The 21657-nt window shown below is 58.0% G+C and overlaps 2 protein-coding genes across 2 annotated transcripts; one reads left to right on the top strand and one right to left on the bottom strand.

Annotated features, from left to right (window-relative positions):
* Nucleotides 1–2924: 2924 nt before the first annotated feature.
* LOC128154231 (uncharacterized) lies at nucleotides 2925–4531 on the bottom strand. The gene is made up of 3 exons (XM_052814495.1): nucleotides 4299–4531; nucleotides 3526–3761; nucleotides 2925–3283 (listed from the first exon to the last, which is right to left on the bottom strand). Exons 1-3 carry the CDS (start codon nucleotides 4529–4531, stop codon nucleotides 2925–2927), a joined length of 828 nt encoding a protein of 275 aa, XP_052670455.1.
* Nucleotides 4532–12492: 7961 nt separating this feature from the next.
* On the top strand, nucleotides 12493–19774 carry FMOD (fibromodulin). Its single transcript, XM_052815827.1, has 3 exons — nucleotides 12493–13015; nucleotides 15380–16390; nucleotides 18471–19774. The coding sequence occupies exons 2-3, from the start codon at nucleotides 15400–15402 to the stop codon at nucleotides 18620–18622; spliced, it is 1143 nt and encodes a 380-aa protein (XP_052671787.1). The 5' UTR covers nucleotides 12493–13015; nucleotides 15380–15399; the 3' UTR covers nucleotides 18623–19774.
* The last annotated feature ends 1883 nt before the right edge of the window (nucleotides 19775–21657 follow it).

Here is a 21657-nt window from a genome sequence, read left to right as displayed (position 1 = left end):
AAATGGCTGCGCGGAGGAAGAGGATGGGGAATAGCCCTGGAAACACGTCCGAGAGCAGTTCACGGCTCTATGGTCTCACAGTAAATATCTGATTAAATTGGAATGAAATGCACATCTGGAGGCAGCACCGGGGAGCATCTGTCCCTCTCCATCCGGGAGCCTGGGGCCTCGTCCCGATGGCATCGCGCTGCCCTGCGTCCCTCGGACCCTGCGCCAGAGCTGTCCCCCCACGGCCGGGATGGGCGGCAGGACATCCCAGCCTGCCGGCTCCTTGGACCATCTGCCAAGCCACGGCTGGGGCTGGCACCATCCTCTGCTCGGCAGCTGGAAATTGTCCCCAGGGCCCTGGAGGGACCATCCTGAGCAGCAGCTTTACAGCCTGCATTTCTCTTAACTCCTCTCTGAGCCTCAGCCAGTGGCCCAGCAAACCACAAGCCTCACACACCAAGTCAGAGCTCCCGAATTCAAGGCTGAGTGTTCCCCATCGCTCCGGCGTTGCTCGCACACCCGCCCAGCTACCGCCCGGTTTCTTTCCATCAGGCACCATCCTGACGTATGAAATCAAACTCCTCCTTACGTAGCTGTTGGCGATCGATTGAAGAAAATAGCCGTAGCTACGGATGCAAACAAGTGATGTTTCCATACTGGGCTGGCTCCAGCCCTGTCCTGGTTGTCTGCAGAGAGCCGCACCCAGGGCTTGAGCCATGCACCAAGGGCTGGGAGGTTTGGTGACTCTGACCTGGCATTTCTTAAAAACCTGGGCACAGCAGTGCCTGGGTCCCGCTGGCTGCGTGCAGCCACCCCGGAGCTACAGCAGCTCCCGGCAGCGGCACAGCGCCGGTATCAGAGAGCGGTTAAAGCCTTTGAAACCGCTCCTCAGAGGCAACCTGCCGGGGATTTCTGAAGCTGCAGACACTTCAAGACAACCTCACTTGGAAACATTTAATTGGGAGGGCTGGGAGAGCAGAGGAAGCCCGGGGTGTACGTAGCCCGCAGGGAGCAGGGAGAAAAGCTGGGAAGGAGCTTGCAGTGCAGGGGCTTGGGCTCCAGCGGTTACCCCAGTGAAGGGGGATGCTCCCTGAGCCATGCAGCCTGCAGCCATGGGGCAGAGCTGTAAATCCCCCAGGATGATCTTTGCCGGCCGGGGAAAGGTTGGGAGAAGGAGGCAGGAAGAGAAACCTAGAAGGAGTTTTCAAATTACTCTTGCAGCCGTTTCCCCAACAAAAGCTCCTTCAGTCCCAGGGCGGCTGGCCCCTTGCGTGCAGCCAAGGGTAACATTTGTGCATGTGGAGCTATAAGGAAACATGTTTATTTTTCAGCACATTCGCTGAAACGCCGCATGCTTGGGTGGGGGGAGGTAGCGACCAGGGGCCGGCTCCTCAGCTGGTGGAAGCAGGCAAAGCTTTCCTCGGTATGGGTGGGACCGGTGCCAGCCCACGCCAGCTCCAAAACCCATCCCGGAGCCCCTGCGTGATCCCATCCGCTTCCCCGTGACACCCGCATCCCTTCTCCCAGCAGCGACGGCCGCGCGTGAAGCGCTCCATCCTTTCCCAGCCGCACCGTTGCATCCAAAGTCAGCCGGGAGCAGGGACAGCAGGAGCATCGCCAAGCGCCTGTGCCGATGTGCCAAAAAAGCCCACGGCACATTCACCTCCTGGCACCGTGGCTCAGGGAGCACCAGGAGCCGAGTGGGGCCCCCAGCCCCCCCCGTCAACCCACGGGCCGTGTCCGCTAGAGGGAGAGCGTGGGAGCTGGCTTCCATCCCCGGCACCGCACAGCACCCCGGCAAAGCCAGCAGAGCCGTGGGGTGCAGCTGGGGCTGGGTGCCCCTGAAACTGGGCTCCCCCCGCACACAGCCCCCCCAGCTCCGGCCACACACACGTTGCCCACCCGAATCCTCCCGCTTGCACCCGTGGCCCCAGGCAGCCCCGTGACGTGGGGCAGTGGGTGCCATCCTGCTTAGGCTGCAGGGTGCTAAGCAGGGTGCTGCGCTGGGGGTCTGCCGGAGGGCAGGAGGGGCTCGCCCCCCCCCACACACACACCGGCCACGTGAGTTTGCAGCTGCTTCCTGGCAAAGGGTGCGTGTAATCACTACCAGACCTCGTTGGGCTGCTTGCTAATTAACCCCGGGCTGCTGTGGTTTCCCCTATAAGACCCCCGGCCCGTTGGCTCGGGGGGCAGAGCCAAGGCAGCGGCTGCAGAAGCCCCCTCCATATCCCCAGCGCTTGCAGGGAGCGAGACGAGCGGTGGGCAGCAGCAAAGCCTGGAAGCAAACAGCACAGCCCCCCCCCCGGAGTCACACTAACACTGTCCCTGGCACCGTCCATGGGGTCAAAGCTTTTGTTGAGTTTAAAAACAAGAAAACACGTTCCCACCCCTCCCATGAAGCAGCTGGAGGGAAGGACCCTGCTGGGATCAAGGCCATCTTTGGGGCTGGTTCCCATTTAAATACCTGGGGGTCTCCTGGAGATTGCACCAGCGGTGACAATGTTTGCTCATGGTTTCCTGTTAAACACACCTGAATGGAGACATTTACTTAGGATTTCACATTATTAACAGCCACAGCAGGAAAAGGTCGTGGAAAGAAAAAGCCGATGTTATTTCCCAGAGGAAATGCTTGGTGAGAGGATGTTGCCGGGGTTTCCTCCAGCAGCTCCACAGCAAAGGGGAATTTTCCCCTTTAAAACACCCAGAGAAAGAAGCATCCAAAAAAATTGCTGGAGGGAAACCCCCCCCCCCGGGGTGAGCGGGATGCCGCTGCTGGGGCCGGGATGCTCTGGAGCCATCGCCGGGTACCGCTGGCAGCCCGAGCTGTGCGTAACCATTCATCACCGGCCCTCGGGGGCGTTACGTGAGAGGATTAATTAAATTTTACACACAGAGCTTAGCGTGGGGCTGGGTGTGATCATGTATTATTCATGCGTTCAATAACACAGCTGATTTATTAATGAAAAGGTCAGACTCCCTGGAAGTGAAGGCTTCTTGTAAAATTGCTTTGAGCTGGGATGTTTCGGAGGAGCTGCTGGAGCAGAACTGGCTCGGGGCTTGGCCGTCCCAGGGCTGCACCCGCTGCCGGTTGGGACAGGGACGGTGCGGAGAGAGCTGCCCTGTTCCTTACAGCCCATTAATCCCCGTGCTGCTTCGGAGACGCACGTTCCCGCTCCGGCACAGGCAGACAGCAGTGGAAATGTATATGCAGAAGCCTGGAGGAGTATAGCTACGTCTATAGGGGCGGCTTCCTGGCTGCCTCCTCCCTGCAGCCGCTGCTTCAGCCATGGAGGACCTGGGGAGCCAAAGAGACCCAGAGCTTACACATCAGCATCACGGTCTTGCAGGGAAAAGGGAGAAAGCCACAGGCAGCCAACCCCTCCCTCCAGCGCGGTGCCGGCCGGGAGGGAGCTGGCTGTCGGCAGGGAGAGCGGGAGCTAGAGCAATCTCCAAAAAAAAAAAAAATAAAGGAAGGAAATCCTTATAGCAGGAGCTGTTTTCCCTGAGGTTACTCTTGGGGACTAGTAGCCCACCTACCTCTCAGCCCCGTATTTAGCTTGGCCCCGCTTCGGGCACCCCCTTTCCTCTCCTCGCCTTTCTCCAGGAGGGCAGCAAACGCCACGCTTGAGGCTGAGCTGCAACCAGCCTGGCTCTTCCCAGGGAAATGCAGGAACATCTCCAGCATTTTCACGCCCCCGGGGCTGTCCTGTGTCCCTGACACGGTGCGATGCTCGCACGGCGTGCTTGCATGTGACGGCTGAGAGGATGGCTGCCTGCAGACAGCAAAGGGGGCATGTGGTGGGTGGGCAGAGAGCACCCCCAAAACCGGACCCGGTCGTTGGGTTCAGCCCTTCCCCTCCATGCCTGAGGCACCAGCCGTCCCCTTTTCCCGCTGCACCGGGGCTGGCTGTCGGGCTCAGCTCGGCAGCGGTTTCCCTCTCTCTGAAAGCAAAGACAAAACTGAGCCCGAGAGCCAGGGAGAGGTCCGGGGGCTCCCAGACACAATGTGCTCCACTGCGCAATTGCAAAGGGAAGGATGGAGGGGAGAAGGGGGGAGAAAAACACCCGGGGGGGGCTCTGGGAGCCATGCAGGTGGGGATGCAGCCGAGGTGCAAGCCCTAAGCAAGTGGAGGGAGCCGGGGGGAGCGGGGAAATTGCTGGAACCAGTTTGGGGGAGAACAGGGCTTTTCTGGCTGCCTCTGCTCGGCAGGCTGAGGCTGGGAGGAGGCCGGGAGTGCTGGGCAGGGGTTTGCCATGGATTCCTGCTTGTTTCTGCAGAGCAGAGCGTGGGGGGCACCTCGCACACCCACGGAGCCGCTGCAGCCAGCGGCAGCAGGGGAGAGGAGCTGGGTCCTCTAAACAGCTTCTCCCGGCGTGAACAGGCACCCCGAAGGCAGGAGGAGAAGCCACTGGTGCCTCTGCTGGGGATGATGGAGTGGAGGCAGCTGGCAGCCATCCCTGCTCCGATCAGCCCGCACACACTGTCCTCGAGAGGGCCGGCGGAAATCGAACGAAAACAAAGCAAGAATTTATCAAACCACATGTAGCGTGGCCGGGGCACGTCTCATCCAACCCTCCCGCTGCGGGCGCTTCCAAGGAGGGAAATGCAGGCAGGGGCGCAGGAGCAGAGGTCTGCCAGCCTCTGACTCGAGTGCAGGGGGTTAGTGCCAGCTCCGTGCAGCGACACGCTCCTCTGGGATAAGCCGGGAGAGAGCCCGCAGCAGGGACACGGGTGCCCTGGCTGCAGGGACAGCCCCAGCTCGGTGCAGGAGGGGCCGAATCGCAGGCTGGGGTGGCTCGGCAGCTGCACCGTCGCATTTCTCAGCCTGTTCCAGTCCCTGAGGAGCTGCCAGACTCCTTAGTCTCCTTAACTCTCTCTTCTTGACTTGCAGAGATGCAGCAATGGAGATGCGGTCGCTGCCAGGCTGGGAGCAGAGTCCCACCACGCCCTGCGCACCAGCGACCCATGCACAGCTCTGCCCATGGGGACGCTCACCCCCAGCCCCCCAAAAATCACCCCACTGGGGCTGGGGTCCTGGGAGCAGCTCAGCAGACATCTGCCTGCGCAAGGCTTTTGCCCACAGGCAGGAGCGGGTGTTATTTTCTCCCTGCCAGCAGTCAGAACGCTCGTCGAGATTTCCAAGCATCCGTATTCAGGGCTGTCGGGAAGAAGCCGCTTTGATCATCGCTAATTATTGCTCATGGGCTGACAGCACCCGCGTGAGCTCTGCAGCACCCAGCCCACCCCCAGCTCTGCTGTGTCTGCCCACGGACCCCCGGCAGCCCCTCACCGCCCTGGCCCCTGCCTGGCCCCGCTCCACGGGATTATCCACATCTCAGTGCCCACCCTCCGGGTGGGAAAGGCGGACAGAACACAAGGGATGTGCCCCAGAGCCCAGGGCATGGCAGAGAAGAGCATCGCCACCCCAAACCCAAGGGGACAGTCTTGTCCCTCCAATGCCACCTCCTTCTAGATGCTCCTTTTATCTCCCTAAATTTTGAAGGCAGTGCCAGGACCCCAAGTTTCCCCCAAACAACTCCATTCAGCTGAACGGCAGTGAAGGCAGCGAACGCCCACACCCTGCCTCTTGCTCCTGTTTATCTCCAAAGCTTTTTTTTTCTTTAAAAAAAAAAAAAGAAAACCATGCCTGCCTTTAATCCAGAGGAGTGTTTGCAGCTCGGAAGAAGGCCCAAGCGTGGCGATGGGAGCCAGGGCAGAGGAGGGCAGAGGTTCGCTGCAGTGGCCCCTGGCAGGGCTTGGCTCTGCTTTGGGTGAAATGATGCCAGGGTGAAGAGGCTCCGGGCAGCGGGACGTTTTGATTTGTTTGCTAGTTCGGGAAGCCAGGTGGCAGGAGCAGGCAGGAACGCTAATGGGTTTCCCAGGCAGCTGATGTTTCGCTTTTCTTTAGGGTTTTTTTCATATTTCAGATGCTTTAGAGAGAAAAACAGCCCACGCACCGTTTGGGAGGGGAGTTCAGTGCTGTGACCTTCCCAGAGCCGGGGGGATCCGCGAAGCTGGGGGAAACCACGAGGCACTGGGGAAGGGCTGAGCACGCCATGGGACAGCAGGCTCGAGCGCCCATCACAGGGCTCTGGGATGCGCCCAGCTTCAGAAGGCACGGGAGGACAGGATCAAGCCCTGCCTTACCCCCCTGCCCACCAGCTCTGCTGCTCCTACCCCAGAGCTGGCTGCATTTCACTAACGGGAGTAGATTTGGGAGGCCGTGCATTTTAAGAGCGTTATCATCATTTAACAGCAATGATAGATGTGTGGTTTTAAAGGCACCCCGGGCCGGGGGACGTTTGCCCTGCTCCTCTCCGACAGTCCCTGCTGAGCTGGGAGGGACCCCTAGCAGCTTGCCTCTGTGCACCAGGACCCTCTCCTTGTTTGCTGCCTGATGCAGCTCAGACTGCTGGTTATAATTTATTAATCTTTACATGGGTTTATATTTGGCTCCCAGTGTGACTGCAACCCTGTTCGCAGAGAGGTTTGGGTACCAAGCTTGCCTTGGAGGAGGAGGAGGAGGAGGTCTGCACTGAGCCCTCAAAGCTGGAGAGGAGAGACCTGGGGCGGGGGGACAGGTTTGGGGACAGCTTTGGGGACAGGCAGAGATGCGACTCTTGGCCTCAGTGCTTTGCAAGAGGGCTCCGAGGCTCCCTGCTTGTAGGAAACATGACGTGAGATTTTCCCCATCCAGGAGCCTCAGTCAATGGGCTGGAATGAACCTGTCCCCTCCTGCTGTTTGTTCAGGAGAGCTGGGAGGCTTCGGAGAGGAGCCAAGCATTCAAAGGGCCTTTGAAAACCTGAATTCAAGGCTCTGAGCAAGGAAAGACTGCATTTTTTCCTTCTGCTCCTTGGACAGCTGCAGCCAGCACCTGGCAGCCTTCAGAGCTACCTTCATGCTACGGTGGGGAGAGAAGGGGTGAGGCAGCCAGGTCCTGGCGGGACACCTTGCTCAGCCTCAAAGCACAGAGCAATCACCACTGGCAAATGTCCTGGGGCTTCCCATGCCCCTGTCCCCTCCTAAGGTCCAGCAAGCTGCTGCCGTGTCCCAGCGGAGCTGCTCTGTCCTGAGATAGCTGAGCACAGGGGCTCTGGGTTTGGACATCCATCACCCTGGGGAGCAGGGGCAGGTCCTGTGCCAGGCTGCAGCAGATCAGGGTACGGCGGTCCCACAAACGGGGCTGGGAAGATGTCAGCATCATGCCAGGTTTGGTCCCGACACCATGTGATACCCACGAGCAGAACCGAGCGATACCCACGCAGCCGTGGGCAAACATCTGCATCACAAGCCCGGGCATAGGCAATAAATTACGGCAGCAGCAGAGCCTGTGACACCTGATGGGACTATGTGATCTTTGCAGCTGGCAGCTCCCCGCTGTCCTCCCAAGTGGATTTGCACTTGGCTAATCTTGTGCAAACTGCTCTCCTGGCTCCTCTGCAAAACTCGGAGGCTCTCAAAGGTATTTCAGTGCGTGCTCACAACCAGCCTCCGTTAGCCATGGAGCTGTTAGCGCTGTAAAGCATACATCTAGGGACAGGCAAGGGAGCGATGGGATGAGGAAACACTTCATAGTTTCCAGCTCTGTTCCAAATTAAGCACTTAACCTTTTCAAACACATTTTACAGTGGTTGTAATAAGCTCTGACCCTCTTTGTGCTGAGGCATCCTCTCCCAGCACAGCCCAGGGCACTACCCACGCTGCAAGGGGAGAGGCACCGGAGCCCATAGACGGAGATTTAAGAAATCCGGCATCTTGGGTTTGCAGGGAGGGGGATGAGAGCACACACGCTGAGACCATTGGGTACCCAGAGCCACGTCCGTGGGGCTGGGAGCTGTGGAACGGGTTGCAGGGACATTCCTGGGTCTGGGTGCTGGGAGGGCTGAGTCTACCCCATAATAACCCGCAGACCCCGAGAGACCAGGGAGCTATTACATGAGGCTCCAGAGCCCCTAAGGCAGCCTGTAATTACGGTGGGATGGGGCAAAGGCTTCCCCAGCCAAACTAGCATTTCCCAGTGCTGGCAGCCGTGCCAAGTCAGCAGCTGGGCAGGGTAAGGGGCAATTTGGGGTTTGCTCTCCCTCCCCTGTGCCCCCCCCCAACAGATCTGGAGGCAAATAGGAGCTGCTTGTGGCTACTGCACAGCCCGGCCCGTCGCTGCTGGACCACGATGGGATGGATGAGCGAGGACGGGGGGGAGAGGGGCCGTGGGGCCGCTCGGCACAGTGCAAAGGTGGGTGTCACTTGGGGGTGGCACCGGGTACACGTAGCATGTCCAGGGCAGGGGACAGAGCAGCGGCAAGGGGACACGGGTGGGGGCTGGGAGCTGGTACCCCCCCCTTATTTTTGGTGCCAAGGCGCTTCTCTGGTGCAGGCTCTTTTTTGGAGCCCCATGGCACGGAGCAGCTGGGACTGGGGAGTGGGATGCAAGCGAGCGAGCGGGGCTGCAGCCGGCCACCGATTTCATGACCCCAGGTGTCCTGCGGGAGGGAGAGGAGGGGAGCAGACAGCGGGTGAGGATTCCCGGCCAAGGGCTGCCTCTCGTCCCATTTCTAGCCAGGGAAAGCCTGGGCTGAGCCCTTGCAGCTTGCTGCACGTAAGGGAAGCTTTGAAGCACCTCCCATGGAAATGGGATGACCCCAGGAGCCCCGGGAGCATCGGACCTTGCCGACACACGGGAGCTGTGGTGAGAGCATCGCCCCGACACCCTGCACCCGCGTCAGAGTTTCCAGCAGAGCCCCGGGGCTCGCTTGGCAGTCGCGCTGTCTCCGAGTGACCGACTCCCTCCAGATTGCCTCAAATCTCGATTCAAGAATGTTGTTTGGGCTGAAGAATGTAACGCTAAAAAAGAAAAAAGGGAAAAGGGAGGCCGGGGTGAGAAGGGAGGTCGAGGGAGGGTTTGCCCTGCCCTTCCACGCTGACCTTTGCGTTTTTGGAGAGGAGGCTGCAGCCGCCCAGTGCAAACATTTGCCAGATGTTGAGTGTGTTCCCTCCGCCTGGCTCAGCCAAGGCTGAGCCCAAAGGGACCCGATGATCCCTGCTCCTCCTCACCCACTGCCTGCACCCCCTAAGGATTCCGTTTCCCTGCCTGCCTTTCCACTGCCTGCTTGTATTTTGGCTGTCCTTGGAAATGAGGTGGGGGCTTCCAGGTGAGTTTGTTTTCAGCAGACCCCTTTGAAAAGGAGCAGCACAGCCCTAGGAGGGGGCCGACCGAGATGATAACTGCTCTGAAAGCCATGGGGCTGCTCCCCCAGGCACAGGGGAGCCCAAGCCACCCTGCAGACACCAGCGTGCTCTCTTCGGGGCACGGTTAGAGGAAGGAGAGGGATCCCGGCACGGCACGGTGGGATGGAGCGATGCAGAGGTACCTGGAGAAGGGCACTCGCTGCTGGTGCCCGCACGAGAAGTTTCTCCATGTTTTACAAAGGCTGGAAAGAGCCAGAACCAGCGAGGAAAAGGAGGTTTGGTTGCAAACATCTAGAAAGACCACGCAAACCTGGAAGCCACAGACCTCCAGGCCCTGGCTCCAAAGCCTTTCTGCTCAGGCTTTTGTAGCACAAGCCTTGTCAGGAGGCCTGATGCAAAGAAGGGGCTCTGGATTGTGGCTTCATGGGCCTCTCCACCGCGCAGGCTCTGCAGGCAATGCCCCACGCGTTTCCACCCACCCTGCCTGAGCAAAGCTGGAGATACCAAGGGACAAGGTCTCCTTGGCTCCTGCTTGGACTCTTGTCACTGGAGTCCCTTAAAAAAGCAGCTGGGACCTTCACCCTTCAGGGATCTGCCTTTAAAGACAAGGTCTAGGAAGGGACCTGCAGGACCTGCCAGGCAGCCAGGGCAGGGCATGGTGAGCTTGCTACACAAGCAGCCCTGTCTTCAAGCACCCTGAGCCCAGCGGGACTGGTAACCCCCTCCCAGGACAGGGAGGGCCATGGAAATTAAAGAAAATAGCATGAGTGGGAGGACAGAGCAGCCAACAGCTCCAGCAGAGCTGAAACTTCTTGGAAACGTGGAAGAGGCAGAAATAACATTTCCATGAGTAAAAAGGGAAGCTGCTCAGAAGTAGCTGTGCTTCTGACAGTCGCTGTTTTTGGATGCCCATGGTAGGTTTAATAGTTCTCCTTTCATCCAGGCAGAACGAGCTTTAGCCTTAGCAAGAGCATCAGAGACTTTTCTTTGTTATGCTGTGAAGCATTCAGTCCCTGTGCCAAAGCATCCTGACAAACCCATGTCCATCCACAGAGAAGACAGTGCTCCCGGCCCCGAGCGCAGGTTTTGCAAATTAAAGGCAAATGCAGGCCAGATTCAGTGGTTTCAAATACAAAATTCAAGAGGATTTGATCAAAACAACTGGAACAAACCCAACCAAAATAGACACTGTTCACATCAGTTTGGGTTAGAAAACCAGAGCAAACCAACACAGGCATCTGTCTAGCCCTGATGAGATGCAGACTGCGACCATTGGAGTAACTGCTCCGGATGAGATTAGGCAGCGATAGGGACCATTGGCTTGGAGCAAGCAGGACAGCATGTTCCCAGCTCCTGTCACCAGTTCAGAGCTTTCTTTGAACTGTCAGCAATAAGGAAGAGGGGTTTATAGGAGGAGATGTTGAAAAAGCTTCATGGAAGTCACTTGGGAACAGAGAGGAGCTGTTTTGCACTGGCCTGAAATGAGCAGTAGCACCGAGGTCCTACCAACACCCACCTCACGCCAGGCAAACGGACCAAGCAAGAGAGCCCTGCTAGCAGCTTGGGAGGTGCTGCCCACCTGGAGCATGAGATTTCAAGGCTGGATAGAGAAAAATACATATGTGGTTCTTTAAACAGTAAATTTTCATTTCCCTGAGATAGTCCTAAAGTGGTCAGAATGAGGTTCAACAGAAAGCCCTGGTGACTGTGGGGAACATAGAAACTGAGCTTAAGCATATTGTTATTCTCTGGTTTAGGCTGGGAAAGGGGGATGTGGCCATGGGCAATGGTACCATTCGGAACCAGCTCATGCAGGGTTCCTCAGCACCCACAGCAGGTGCCGGACCCCGACGGGTGCTGCGGGACAGCCTCCCCCAAAGGGTGCACATCCTGGGTCATGAATATTTTTAACTTCCAGAAGATGGAGAGGCCACACTCCTTATCTAACCTAGCTGGGGACAGTTTGCTTTTCCAGAAAAACATCCAAGCCCTGTGAAAGCCTCTGAGCTGTTGGCCACCAGGACACCTTGAGCTGCCAGAGATGTGACGTTGGTTGACACCGTCCGAGCGCCGAGCAGCAGATGTTACTGGCTGCCACTACCCTCCCCACCATTTTCCCTGGAACAGAGCTCCGCGGCAGCGGGAAGAAATCCCTCCAAGCGGGGTCATTCTCCGCATCAGCCCAGAGCCCTGAACCACCTCCCTGCCCACGGTGAGAGCCCTTCTCCAGCTCCCCCGCGCTGCTGCAAGCTGCCACGGCAATGCTTGATGGGCAAGAAGAGGTGCTACCCACCCAGTGAAAGCCCCTACCCCATTCTAGAAAGGTTTTATCTCCTTTTAGGCAGCACAAACACACCCCCCCCCGTCCTCTTTTCCCACTCGAAGGCAAGGCTTTCTCTGAATCCTCTCTCTCCTTGCAGATCCCGGCCCCATGCTGCGGTGCAGCGAGCTGTGCTTTCCAGGCATACTCTTCCTTCCCAAATAGACTGGCTTTCTGGCAAAGTCCCCACTGTACAGCGTGTCCTTCGCAACCCCGGCTGCCAACCACCCTGAGCATTCCCCCTTCCTTACAACAAGGACCTTTGGAGCGATAAGGATCTTTGCAAGGCTCCCCAGGGCAAAAGGAAGCTTTGGCTGGGAAATTTCAATGGAAAGCAAGGAGAAAGGAAGCCTGGAGGGAGTCTGGCACCTGCTGAGCTTCGCTAAGTAATTCCAGGCTCCTGGGAGGACCTGGGCGTGCTGCTGGAGCTGGGCACGGGATGGCGATGGGCAGTCAGGGCTCCTGCTTTCCTTGCCTTGCTGGAGGAAATGCTTCGACAGCCCTGGAAGAGCTGTCTCCAAAGCTCAAGTGCACAGAGAGCCAGGATGGGGACTGGGGGGGGGGGGGGCTGTGACAGCACCCACCGCTCCCCTGCTTTGCAGGAACCCCCCAGGGCAAGGCTGGCACTCGGAGGTGATGAGCCTTGTGGCAGGGAGAGCTGCAAATTCTCGCATCTCTGCCCAACCACGGGTCACCCTCGGCACCCGCTTCCCTGCCCCGTCCCCCCATACCCACTCCCAGGTCAACCTCGGGGGGATGGACACCCCCATCCCGGTCGGATGGGCACAGCCTGCAGAAATGCCAGCTTGGCATCTCTCTCCTGCCAAGCTGAAGACGAATTCCTGCTGTCACAGTGGCCCTTTGGTAGGCAATTTATTTACCTTGGATGCTGCAGCCTTATCGTTCATGGAAATGTTTATCCTAAATATTTAATAGCAGGACTGCATAAACTGAGGCTTCCTGGGGAAGAAGCCCAGGCTGCAGGCAGAGCAGGCACTAACGTCTCTTCTTCTGGTACTACAAAAGTTAAAGATAATTTCTCGCTTCTCCCTAAGAATCGCATCCTCAGCGCCTCAAAATCAGATATTTTTTAATCTGTCCAGAGGCCTCCTCATCATTTCCTGATGAGAAACACAGGAGACCTAACAACAGCCCTTTTAAAAACAACATCCCCGATTCCACTAACTCATTAAACAGAGAGAGCCTGAAAAGTGCCAACACTCCTATGAGAAAAGACGGGAGAGAGAGAGAGAGAGAGAGAGGGAGGAAAGAAAAAGCAGGTTATTTATAACGCCAGGCAGCATTAGGGTCTCTTCAGTCTCTCCTGCAAACTGGCTGCTGCTGGGAGGTCACTCCCCAGAAAACCTGCTGAGCCCGTGACCTGCAAGCACAATATTTGATCTGGGATCTAGGGCGGGCACCAGCCTTTGCAAATTGGGAGACACACTCACATGCTGCTTGACACACGGGAGATCCCAGAGAAGAGCAGTGAGGCTTTGAAAAGGAGGCTCTTAGCTTGGTAAGTCCTTCTCTATATTTATTATGATTTTTTTTTTTTTTTTGAAGCCTGATTTCCATACCCTTGCCTCGGCGGGCGGGCGGCTGCCACGCGAAGCACATGCCAGCGACACGGGTGGCACAGCTCGAATGCCAGCGCTCCTGAGCTGCCGTGGCAGAGAAGTTCTCTCCTGCTACCCACGTCTCTTGTCCCTCTGGCAGCTCCTTGCCCACTTGGCCGGGAGCTGGACACCTACAACCATCGAGACCCAGGTGCGGGCAGTGCCGGCTCGCTGCCCCCCTGCCTGGCACAGCTCTGCCCGTCCCGTCTGCCGGGTTGCAGGGGAAGGGGGAGATGGTTTCACGCCTGGCACAGCAGCGATGGGGGGCAATGGGCAGAGTCCGTGGTTGACCACAGACTGTGAAGCCTCTTGCTCCAAAACCTGCTCCCTCTCGGGGCGAGGAGCTGACCCCATTAGCCCGGCAGCTTCTGGCACAGGAGCGTGGGGACCAGGAGATGACACGGATCTCGCGGCCGGCACGCTCAGCTCAGATCCCACCCCTAAAACTGGGCTGAAGCCCACTGGGGAGGGGAGAAGCAACCTTCAAATGAAGCGGGGGGCAGCAGTGTCTGCTGAGGACAGGCTCTGGGGTTACCAGTATGTTGAAGGGGAGCACTAAAAAAAGTGGAGGGACCCCATGGTTCGGTCCTGCCCCACGCAGAGGGGCCCCCTGAGAAGGGGCTGCCAAGCAGCTCTGCATGGGTGGAGAAGCCCCTGCGCGGAGCAGGGCGGCTCTGGTATTTCAGCAGGCAGAGTGCCCTGGAGCAGGAGGGAGGAGGAGAAGAAACTCCTTTGCAACTGCCAAGCTCCCCTGTTGCACAGAGGACCACGTCTCATCTGCCCCTCGGCTGCAGGAGCATGCGGACAGGGAAGGAGGGAGAGAATGAGAAAGCGAGGGAGCCATGCCTGCCCGCCGCCATCTCAATCCCTCTTTTCTTCCAGCGTGAGCAGCCTGCCAGGGTGCCTCGGTGGCAGGGCAGCCGCTGCCTCGGAGCAAACTGTGCCCTCTTTGTCTGCCGGGCGAGATGTCCCCTCCTCGCTGCGGGATGGGGACGCGGTGAGGTTCCATCGGGTGACCCCACGGCCACAGCGAGGAGGGACGCTGGCCCGTGCATTGCACATTGCCCACGCTGCGGCTGCCAGAGCGGAGCTGGCAGCGATGCACCGGCAGCACCACAGCCCTGTGCTTCCAGCCACGTATATAGGAGCCAGCAGGCAGGAGCGACTCCTCTCCCCCTCCGAACAGCATGGCCCTGTGTATTTCCTGGAGGCATTTCAAGATGCTTTGCTCCAGGCCGCTCTGCGTTCTCCTTTAGCACCCAGACGAGGAGTCAGCATGAACGGCCGTAGCTGGAGTCCTCCTGCCTTCGGCACCGCGGTGTGCCGGCACACCGCCCTGGGCATGGCACGGGGCGGCTGGGAAGCCCACGCCAAGCCAAGGGGCTCGGGGACAGGTTTGCCTTGCTCTGAGCCCTCAGCCCTGCTCTCTTCTGGACATCAACCCTCGGCAGGCTGAATTTCACAAGCAGGGTCCAAGCACCAGGTCTGGTGATGGCTCCTTCTCTCCCTGGTCACACTGGCCTCGAGGGGCCGGTGGATGCTGCCCCTTTTTGTGTCAGGGCTGAGCTCAGGAAATCTAAGCTTGAAAGTGGTTTAGTTTCAAAAATAAGCCAGAACTTGTTTACCAGGATTTACATCAGTCCCAAGCAGCACGAGCATCCTGCATTTTCGTGGGGGAAGGGAGAGCTGGATGAAACCCACAGCGAATTATGTCGCCAGCGAGTGCAGCATAAATATAGCTCCATCGAAACATGCCTTGAGCTCCATCAACCTGTTCTCGCAGCTACCGCTCTCCTCTGCTTGGCCGGAGAGTGGCTGAGTCCTTTCTCCCCCCTCCCGTGCAGAGCCAGTACAGGTGAATCCCAGGCACCCTGGGGCAGAGCTGCATCACCTTACACAAATTGGGACCGTGTTCCCCATATCTCCATCCTCGACTCAGTTGTAACAGAAATACCCATAAGTAAAGATTTTGCAAGCAAATATCCACTGGGATGGAGGTTTCTAACAGGCCTGAGGTGAAAAGGGGAAAGATCAGGTAACTGCAAACAGGGGACATGTCTGCAGCGGCATTTCTTGGGGTAGGATTCACTCAGGTCCCTTGGTTCTCCAGCTCTGCTGCCAACTGCCACCAACCCCATGCAGGGCTGCAACCACATCCAACCCCGCTGCTTTCCCAGGCCTCGGGGTGCAGTTCACCTGCCTCTAGCCCTTACATCAGACCTGACACTGCTGATGGTTTCCTCCCCATTTTTCCCCCCACCCAGGTCCCTCCAGCATCAGCACCATGCATTGGGCCACCGTCCTGATCATCGCTGGGCTCTGCGGAGCCTCCCTGGGCCAGTACAATGAAGAAGAAGACATGGCTTGGTTACAGTACTACATGCGGCAGTCCCGTATGTCCTCCTATAACTACATGCCCTACTATGAGGATGAGAACACCCCTTACGTGTACTCTTACCTCCCAGCTCCAGACACGGAGGCAGGGCCCGGCCCCGAACCTCAGCAAGCCCCCTCCTGGCAATGTCCCCAAGAGTGTGATTGCCCCCCTAACTTCTCGTCAGCCATGTACTGTGACACCCGTAACCTGAGGTACCTGCCCTTCGTGCCTTCCCGGATGAAATACGTCTACTTCCAGAACAACCAGGTCACCTCCATCCAAGAGGGGGCTTTTGACAACGCCACGGAGCTGGAATGGCTCGCACTGCACAACAACCAGATCACCAGTGAGAAGATGGGCAAGAGGGTCTTTGCCAAGCTCAAAAACCTGGAGAGGTTGTACATGAACAACAACAACCTAACCAAGATGCCCAGCCCCTTGCCCCGGTCTCTGAGAGAGCTCCACTTGTCTTACAATCAGATCTCCAAGGTCCCCTCCAATGCTCTGGAGGGTCTGGAGAACCTCACAGCCCTGTACCTCAGCCACAACTACATTTTTGAGATGGGAGCATCCCTCAAAGGGCTCAAGTCCTTGATCCTTGCTGATCTGAGCTACAACCACCTCAGGAAAGTCCCTGATGGGCTCCCAATGGCTTTGGAACAGCTCTACCTAGAGTACAACTACATCAACACCATCCCTGATGACTATTTCAAGGTCTCTCCCAAGCTGCTCTATGTACGGATGTCCCACAACAGCCTGACAAATCAAGGCCTCTCTACCAACACTTTCAACAGCAGCAGCATCCTTGAGCTGGACCTTTCTTACAACAGGCTCCAGAAGATCCCCCGGGTCAACACCAACCTCGAGAACCTTTACCTTCAAGGGAACCAAATCAACGGTGAGCAGAAACGCGTCAACCAAAGCGCGGTGGTGCAAGGGATGGTGGTGCAATAGAGGGATGGGGAGGTGGGGATGCAGAACCTATACTTCCCCGCAGGAGACTGCCTGGGCTAATGGTTTGAGCAGGAAGCTGGAATTTGGGAGACTTCTAGGTGGCCCTGAGCAAGGCAGGAATGGGGCCTGTTGTGTCCCAACACACCTGGAGCTGAGAGGCTCTCAGCTCTGAACGCTCCTGTGTGATCCACGAAGCCATTGCACTGGTTTTACTGAGCATTTAGCAGAAGCCTGAGCACCTTCTGGTTAGAGATGCCAGAAACCAGCTGTGGGTAGAAACTGATGCACAACCTGGGGAAAGGACTACAGCTTTAGTTTGGCATTGCACGCAGGCTGGGGGGTCACTGACAGAACGGACAGAGGTGGGGGGGTCCCCACAGCCATGGTCACTGCATGTGGGAACACACATCACCCTGGCCAGTGCTAATGCAGGGGACAGGGATGTACCCCGGTGGTCTGCAGAGCTTGGGGTCAGTGCAGCCCCTTTCTCCAGTCCCTTCTGCCCACCTCCCTCCCCACCTCACAGGGCACCGGCACAGCCCATGGCCCCAAACCCCCCCAGGGGTCATGGTCTGCAGTCAAGGGGCACATCCTTGCTGGGACTGGGACAGACGGGAGCTCTTAGTTATTAGAGCCATCAACGCAGCATCTTCTGCCAGGACTAAAATTCACTTCAGTTAATACACAAATAAATAAAAGGAACAGATTGTTCTGGGGCTGCTATTTATAAAAATAAGCTGGGAAAAAAAAAAACCCAAGCAATGTCCTGGAAAAATCCAGGCTTGCTGCTCTCACCTGCCAGGCCCCAAGGGCAGGACCCTCCTGGAGTGGTGCTGGAGCCCCTGAACAAGCCTGGGATGGGGACGGGGATGTGTCAGTGCAGCCATCAGCTGTTGCAGAGGAAACACACAACCCCGCACCGGGGAACCGACAGAAACACAAAAACAAGAACAGATTCCCAAATGTTTGCTTTCAAAATTTGTAGCTGTTAACGTCTGCCCACAAATGCCATGAAACCACCGTGGAGCCGTTCGGGCTTTACAGCAGTTTTTCCTCCAGCTGCAGGTTTTGCCGCTGACCTTTCAAGCATCCCCCAGGAGCGAGGGGCTGCGGGTTCAGGTTGGTGCAGCACCAACCTCTTTGGGGGGTGTGGGGGGGGGCACATCCCACCCCAGGGGGTATCAGGGCCGGGATCGTGCCCCTCCAGCCGTACCGGCAGGTCCCCGCTTACCTCCCCGCACACCGCAGGGCTTACAGCCCCCCAAACCCCCGGCCTGTGGGTTCAGGGGTCCCCCAGCACCCCGCTGCCTTCCCCAGCAGCATCCCGGCCTGGAGCTTTGCTGCCCTCTAGTCGGTCGCTTCTCTCCCAAATCCCGCACAAAATTTTTGGAGTTTGCTCCTTTTCCCCCCTCCAAACCCAGGCCGGGCTGGGCTGGAGTTTCCCTGCCTGGTGCTGGCAGCAGTGGGTGGCAGACGAAGGGAGAGGGGATGTCTGTGGGCATGGGATGGGGACAGGGATGTCCTGGACACGCTGCCTGGGTGGTCCCACAGTGACCGGGGGGGAGTCAAGGGCTGGAGGCTGCAGCGTACGAAGTCTCACAAAAGCGGTTGCAAATAAAAAGCAATGTTTTTCCTCTGACTCCACCCGGCTTTTTTCCTACGAGCACTCCAGCCAGGCTGGGCAAAGGCAGCAGACAGCAGGCACTGCCACCGCTTCCAAACCCTTCAACAGGCAGAAGCTCACAGGCTCCTTCTGACTGCAGCTAGGAGCATCAGTTACTCTTTCAGCTTAAGACCGGAGGGTCTCGAGTCAAAATTGCAGGAATAATTGGTGATTTGGGGGTGCTTTCATTTTTTTCCTGCCCACCTTAACATAAACCAGCTCTCGGAGGTCGGTACCCTCAGATCCACGTCCAGAGCAGCCCCCCTTGACGTTTCTCACTCCCCAAAGATCAGTCACATCACAAAGGTTAGAGCCAGGGCCGAAGCCGGTGCTCAGCTCTCCGTCTTCTCTCCCCCCGCAGAGTTCTCCATCAGCAGCTTTTGCACCGTGGTGGACGTCATGAACTATTCCAGGCTCCAGGTCCTGCGGCTCGACGGGAACGAGATCAAGCGAAACGCGGTGCCCCCCGACGCCCCGCTGTGCCTGCGGCGTGCCACCATCATCGAGATCTAGCCCGGCCCCCCCCCGGCCCCCTCCCCATCCTCAGGACTTGGCTCCCCCGTTCCTGGGGAGACACTCACTCCCATTTTAATGCAGCTTGACAGTTTGACTTGGCTTCCGCAATAGTGCAATAAGGGTACTTCAACACCAGCCCACGCGGGTGGGCAGGAGCCATTCTTCCCCAAACGCTCCCTCTTCCCGGCTCTCCAACCACACAGGGTGGGACAGGTCCTGGCTCCGTTCCCCCTCTGACCCCACCACAGCCACCCCCCAAAGCGCTGCACCCCCATTCACCTTCTCCCCTGGTTTGGGTGGGATGCAGTGGGGACGGGGGAGAGCTCATCCCACCTCCGAAACATGGCACGGAGCATCCGACCCCAGCGGGGAGGGGTTCAGGTGTGGGTCCTGCAGAACCGGCGGATCTAAAATGACTCACCAGCGGTCACTGGGAGGAGCATCCGGGAAGTTGGGAGCTGCATGAGTAAAGGGTTAAAGATATCTTGGCTGCCAGCATCCCTCAACCTAGCATGGGGAAGAACAAATCCACTCTTTCTCCTGCCTTTTTCCCCCCTTCCATCAGCCTCCTGCTCCAGAGATAAAGGAGAGAAACCTTTCCTGCTGCTGCTGAGCAGCTGTCAGCTGCTGAGGTTAGAGAGAAACACTCCGAGAAACAGCCTGTTCGTGGACCATGGCCAAGGGGGGGGGTCTCACATCTTCCTCCCAGACCACTGGTTCAGGACAGGACCAGGGGTGAGGGATGGAGCAGTTCCCAGTGCCGTCACCCCCGGCTGCCTGGGGAGCCCCCCCCACGCCCAGCTCCATCCCATCCACCAGCTTGGCTCCCAGCTCTCTCCCTGCCTAGGCAACCGGGGTCTCCCAATTAAAAAAACCCAACCAAAATCACAGTGACATGTGCATCTGCAGCACGTTTGAATTCGCCAAAAACACCCAACTTGGTTCCTCGGACGGTTTAGTTTGAGAACCAAAGGGGCAGCTGAGCTTTGGAGATGACCTGCAAAGCTGAAGCGGTCATCCAGACCCTCTGCATTTAAACTGCATGCTAACACTATAGAAACAAAAACCCAAAAAAACCTGTACTATCACCGACGCATGAACTGTAGATATCATACCGACGAATAAAGCCCTTTCTGTAACTGCACGAAACGTGTCTGAGGAATCCCAAATGCAGAGACCAGGGTCTGAGCATCTGGGCTGCTCTGAGCACTGTAACCTCCCTTCTTGCAGACCAGATCTTTCTGCAGACATAATCCGGGCTGGATTTGCCGTCTAGTGGTTGTACCACACACAACATGTGCATACACCGCCTTCCTCGCACCGAGGAGCTGCTGCTCCAGCACATCCCAGATGGGGTCCACACAAGGACATTTATAGAAGGGAAAAAATACACATGGAAAAGTGTCAGTTGAGAGAGGGAAGGGATGGTGGTGCTACTGGCACAGTACTTCTGGTTGTTATTTTCTGGATGCTTTCATGTTCTCCAGTCTTCAGCCTTGCTTATTTTTAACAGCTAAGCTGGAGGATGCTTAAAAAAAAAATTCACACGGGCAGGATTTTTACAGATCTGGAGTTGCACGGAAAGTGCCGTTTCCCAGCCTCTGAGCCTCTCCTCTGCACACCAGGGGCTCGCTTGGCTCTGGGTTGGTGCCAGCCAGGGAGGCAGAGCCTGCGTGCCCTCCGTGGGGTGCAGGAGGTGGGTTTCCCCGCTGGCCTTCCCCAAACAGCCCTGGTCCCTCGCCCTGGCCAGGGACAGCCCCCCCAACTCCAGCCAAGCCTCTTGCAGAAGCCAGGCAGGAGGAGAGGCAAGAAGACCCTGCTCCATCCCCACAGGCCACCCCCTTCCCCACCCTCTCCTACGTCCCAGGGCAGCACCGGGACGTGCCCAGCCCCATCGCAACCTCCCACAGCCAAACCCCATTCTCTGCAGAGATGCAAATCCTCCTGGAGGTACTGGGACCGGGGACCCCAAACCGAGGGGATGCCCCTGCACACCCAGCTGGCCAAGGACCCCAGGGCTGTCACTAGATGTCGGCATTGCCTGTCACATGTGGTCCTGTCCCAGCCAGCCCTGGCTTCCCCTCTCCAAGGCCATGTCCCCGGAGAGCAGCACCCAAGGTTTGGGAGCTGCCCTGCACCCAGGGGTGCCCACCACAGTCAGTACTTGCTTGGGCAAGGCTGGGCTGAGACATGGGGTGAAACCCAGCTGCCTCCAGGGAAAAAAGGGCTCAGAGGAAGGCACACCTGACCCTGCTTCTGAAACAGCGAGAGGCGAGCGATGCTTGTGCCGGGCTCCCTCCAAGGCTGGCAGCAGGGCAGCACGGGGGGAGTGGGCTCTGCAGAGAGGGAGGATGTCCCCGACCCCCGTGGACACGCAGCCGGTCAGCTCCAATGCAGGGGCCTGTTGGCATCTGGGACCAGCTCTGATCTTTCTGCCATCAGCCCCCAGGAGAGGTGCCACAGCCCATCATCCTCCTCCTTCCTTGGGGCAGCATCCAGCAGGCCAGGTGGGAGGGGGACAGGGACAGGACTACAAGCACCCGAGCCCACACCGTGTCTCCATGCTCTTCAAAAGCAGCAGGAGAGGATGTCTGCAGGATCCATCTACAAACCGGCCAAGCACCACCCTCCTCCCAGTCCTCGGGAGCTGCCCAGGCACCAGCACACATCACTCCCTGTTCCTGAGTCAGGTTTTTGCCTCAGAGCATCCACGCTCCTTCCCAAATCAACGCCAGCCTGCAGGAGCTGAAGGTCCAGGGGGTGTTTATAGGGAGGCCCCAGCCCATCACCTCGGGGGGGGGGGACAGGACCTGGCAGTAAGGTCTAGTGGCAGCAGAGCAAAACCCAGGAGAAGCAACCACCCAGTGCTGCTTCCAGCAGCTGCTTTATCCACACAGGGTGATTGGGATTGCTGATTTACACCAGCTGGGGCACTGGCTCTGCATCCCACACGGATGGAGATGAGGGAGGCAGAGGGTCAGTACAACCCACTGCCCTGCTTCTCTGCCGCCCCCCCCCCCCCCCAAAAAAAA

The sequence above is a fragment of the Harpia harpyja genome, chromosome 19 (assembly GCF_026419915.1).
Source record: "Harpia harpyja isolate bHarHar1 chromosome 19, bHarHar1 primary haplotype, whole genome shotgun sequence".
In the NCBI taxonomy this organism is placed as follows: domain Eukaryota; kingdom Metazoa; phylum Chordata; class Aves; order Accipitriformes; family Accipitridae; genus Harpia; species Harpia harpyja.
This window is presented reverse-complemented; position numbering and strand designations above follow the sequence as displayed.